Genomic DNA, 2001 nt, shown 5'->3' on the forward strand with positions numbered 1-2001 from the left:
ATGCAGATCAATGGAGCAGTGAACACTATGCTGGGCCCATTACCACGTCACCCCCCCTCCCCACGGTGTAATTGCAGCCGTAGAGGGTGATTGAACACTGGTCTTTGTTGGGGGGGGAGTAGGGTGTGTGTGTGTGTGTGTGTGTGTGTGTGTGGGGGGGGGGGGGCATGTCTGGGGTGCCATTTAAAGAGTATAGCCTGTCAGGTACTTTGTATCGTTCAGTTCCAAATGGCGAAGCCCCATAAGACCCATATACACACTCACTGGACACTTTATTAGGAACACCTGTACACCGTATCATTCTTTCAGGTGGTGTGATGGTGTTGGGAGTGTTTTCTTGGCACACTTTGGGCCTGTTAATACCAATCAGTCATCGCTTGAATGCCACAGCCTATTTGTAGCGTGGTCAAACGTTCTGGGTGCAGTACTATCCCTGTGGGGAAGAGTTGAAAGTTCAAAGTCAGCTGTCAGGCACAATAGCCATGTCCGGACTTTTTAAACTGTTCAAAATATCCCAAATAATGCAAAATAGTGTCCATTTACCTGTTAATTCAGGTTATCATTAAACTTGCTGCTGAAAACTGTCAGTGTTACCAAATACCAGAATATATCATGATCTTATGAATATATCATGATCTTACAGTTTAAATGTTATTTCCCAGAAGTCGTCAAAACGGGTTTGACCTGCCTTCTATTTGAGTATTCACATGTGCAAGCATCCCTTCATATCCACCATATCCCCATCTTCTAATGGCTACTTCCAGCATGATAATGCACCATTGTAACCAAATGGCAAAAGTCGTCTCAAACTGGTTTCCTGAACATGATAATGAGTTCAGTGTTCTTCAGAGGCCTTCCCAGTGACCGGATCTGAATCTAAGAGAACACCTTTGGGATGTGGTAGAACAGGAGATTCACAGCTTGAAAGTGCACCTGATAAATCTGGTTGAATTGTGTGACGCAATCATGTCATCATGGTGGACCAGAATCTCAAAGGAATGTGTCCAACATCTTGCGCATGCGTACTGGCTGAGATTACTTACAACACACAAAACAGTTCTGCACGTGCAGTGGGTAAAAGAACGCTGCGTTCGTTCGGTACACACAGAAGGACCCGTACCGAACATTTCCTGTACGAATATGTTTAGCGTTACACCCCTACTGCGTGAGTGTTTGTGCTGGCGTGCCTGTGTGTGTGTGTGTGTGTGTGTGTAGAATCCCCCCCCTCCAAGCGAGCACAACGGCTGGCCGGTGATCTCAGTTGTGTGTGTGTGTGTGTGTGTGTGTGTGTGTGTACATGCTTATGTGTGTGTGTAGGATCCATCTCTAACCTCTCCCCTCCCTACCTCCCTCCCTCCCTCCTCCCCCCTCCCTCCCTCCTCCAGGTGAGCCTCATGCACAACGGCTGGCCGGTGATCTCGGCCTTCGCGGGCGACCAGGACGTGACGCGGGAGGCGGCTAGCAACGGCGTCCTGATCGCCATGGAGAAGGGCGACCGTGCCTACCTGAAGCTGGAGCGCGGGAACCTGATGGGCGGCTGGAAGTACTCCACCTTCTCCGGCTTCCTGGTCTTCCCCGTGTAGGGGACGACGACGACGACTTCACCCGCCTCTCACCCTCCTCTCACCCCCCCCTCAGGGGACTGGGAGACTGTGGAGAGAGATTGAGATGAGAGAGAGAGGGGAGGAGGGGAGGGGAGGGGGAGGGGAGGAGGGTTAGTTGGTTGGTTGGTTGGTTGGTTGGTTGGTTAGCTGGTTAGCTGGTTAGCTCTCTCGGACACACTCCTGCGTAACCCTGCTCCTGTTTGACCGTCTGGACAGCCAAAACTTTTTTATCCTCGGAAATGAAATACTACTACTACTACTGCTACTACTACTACTCCTACTACTACTACTACTACTACTACTACTACTACTACTACTACTACTACTACTACTACTACTACTACTACTACTACTACTACTATTGTTTAAACGTTTAAAGAGAGTACACAAAAAACTA

General features: G+C 49.2%; 1 protein-coding gene across 1 annotated transcript in view; it reads left to right on the forward strand.

Moving 5' to 3' along the window:
* cbln1 (cerebellin 1 precursor) overlaps positions 1-1583 on the forward strand; it is a gene marked incomplete at both ends in the record, with an annotated part of 9615 nt that extends 8032 nt beyond the window's left edge. The window contains one exon of the mRNA XM_080539511.1: positions 1386-1583. Coding sequence (XP_080395637.1) covers positions 1386-1583 — 198 coding nt within the window. The remainder of the gene's footprint in view (positions 1-1385) is intronic.
* Between the last annotated feature and the right edge of the window lie 418 nt (positions 1584-2001).

The sequence above is a fragment of the Nansenia antarctica genome (assembly GCF_963989245.1).
Source record: "Nansenia antarctica genome assembly, chromosome: 9".
Classification (NCBI taxonomy): Eukaryota; Metazoa; Chordata; class Actinopteri; order Argentiniformes; family Microstomatidae; genus Nansenia; species Nansenia antarctica.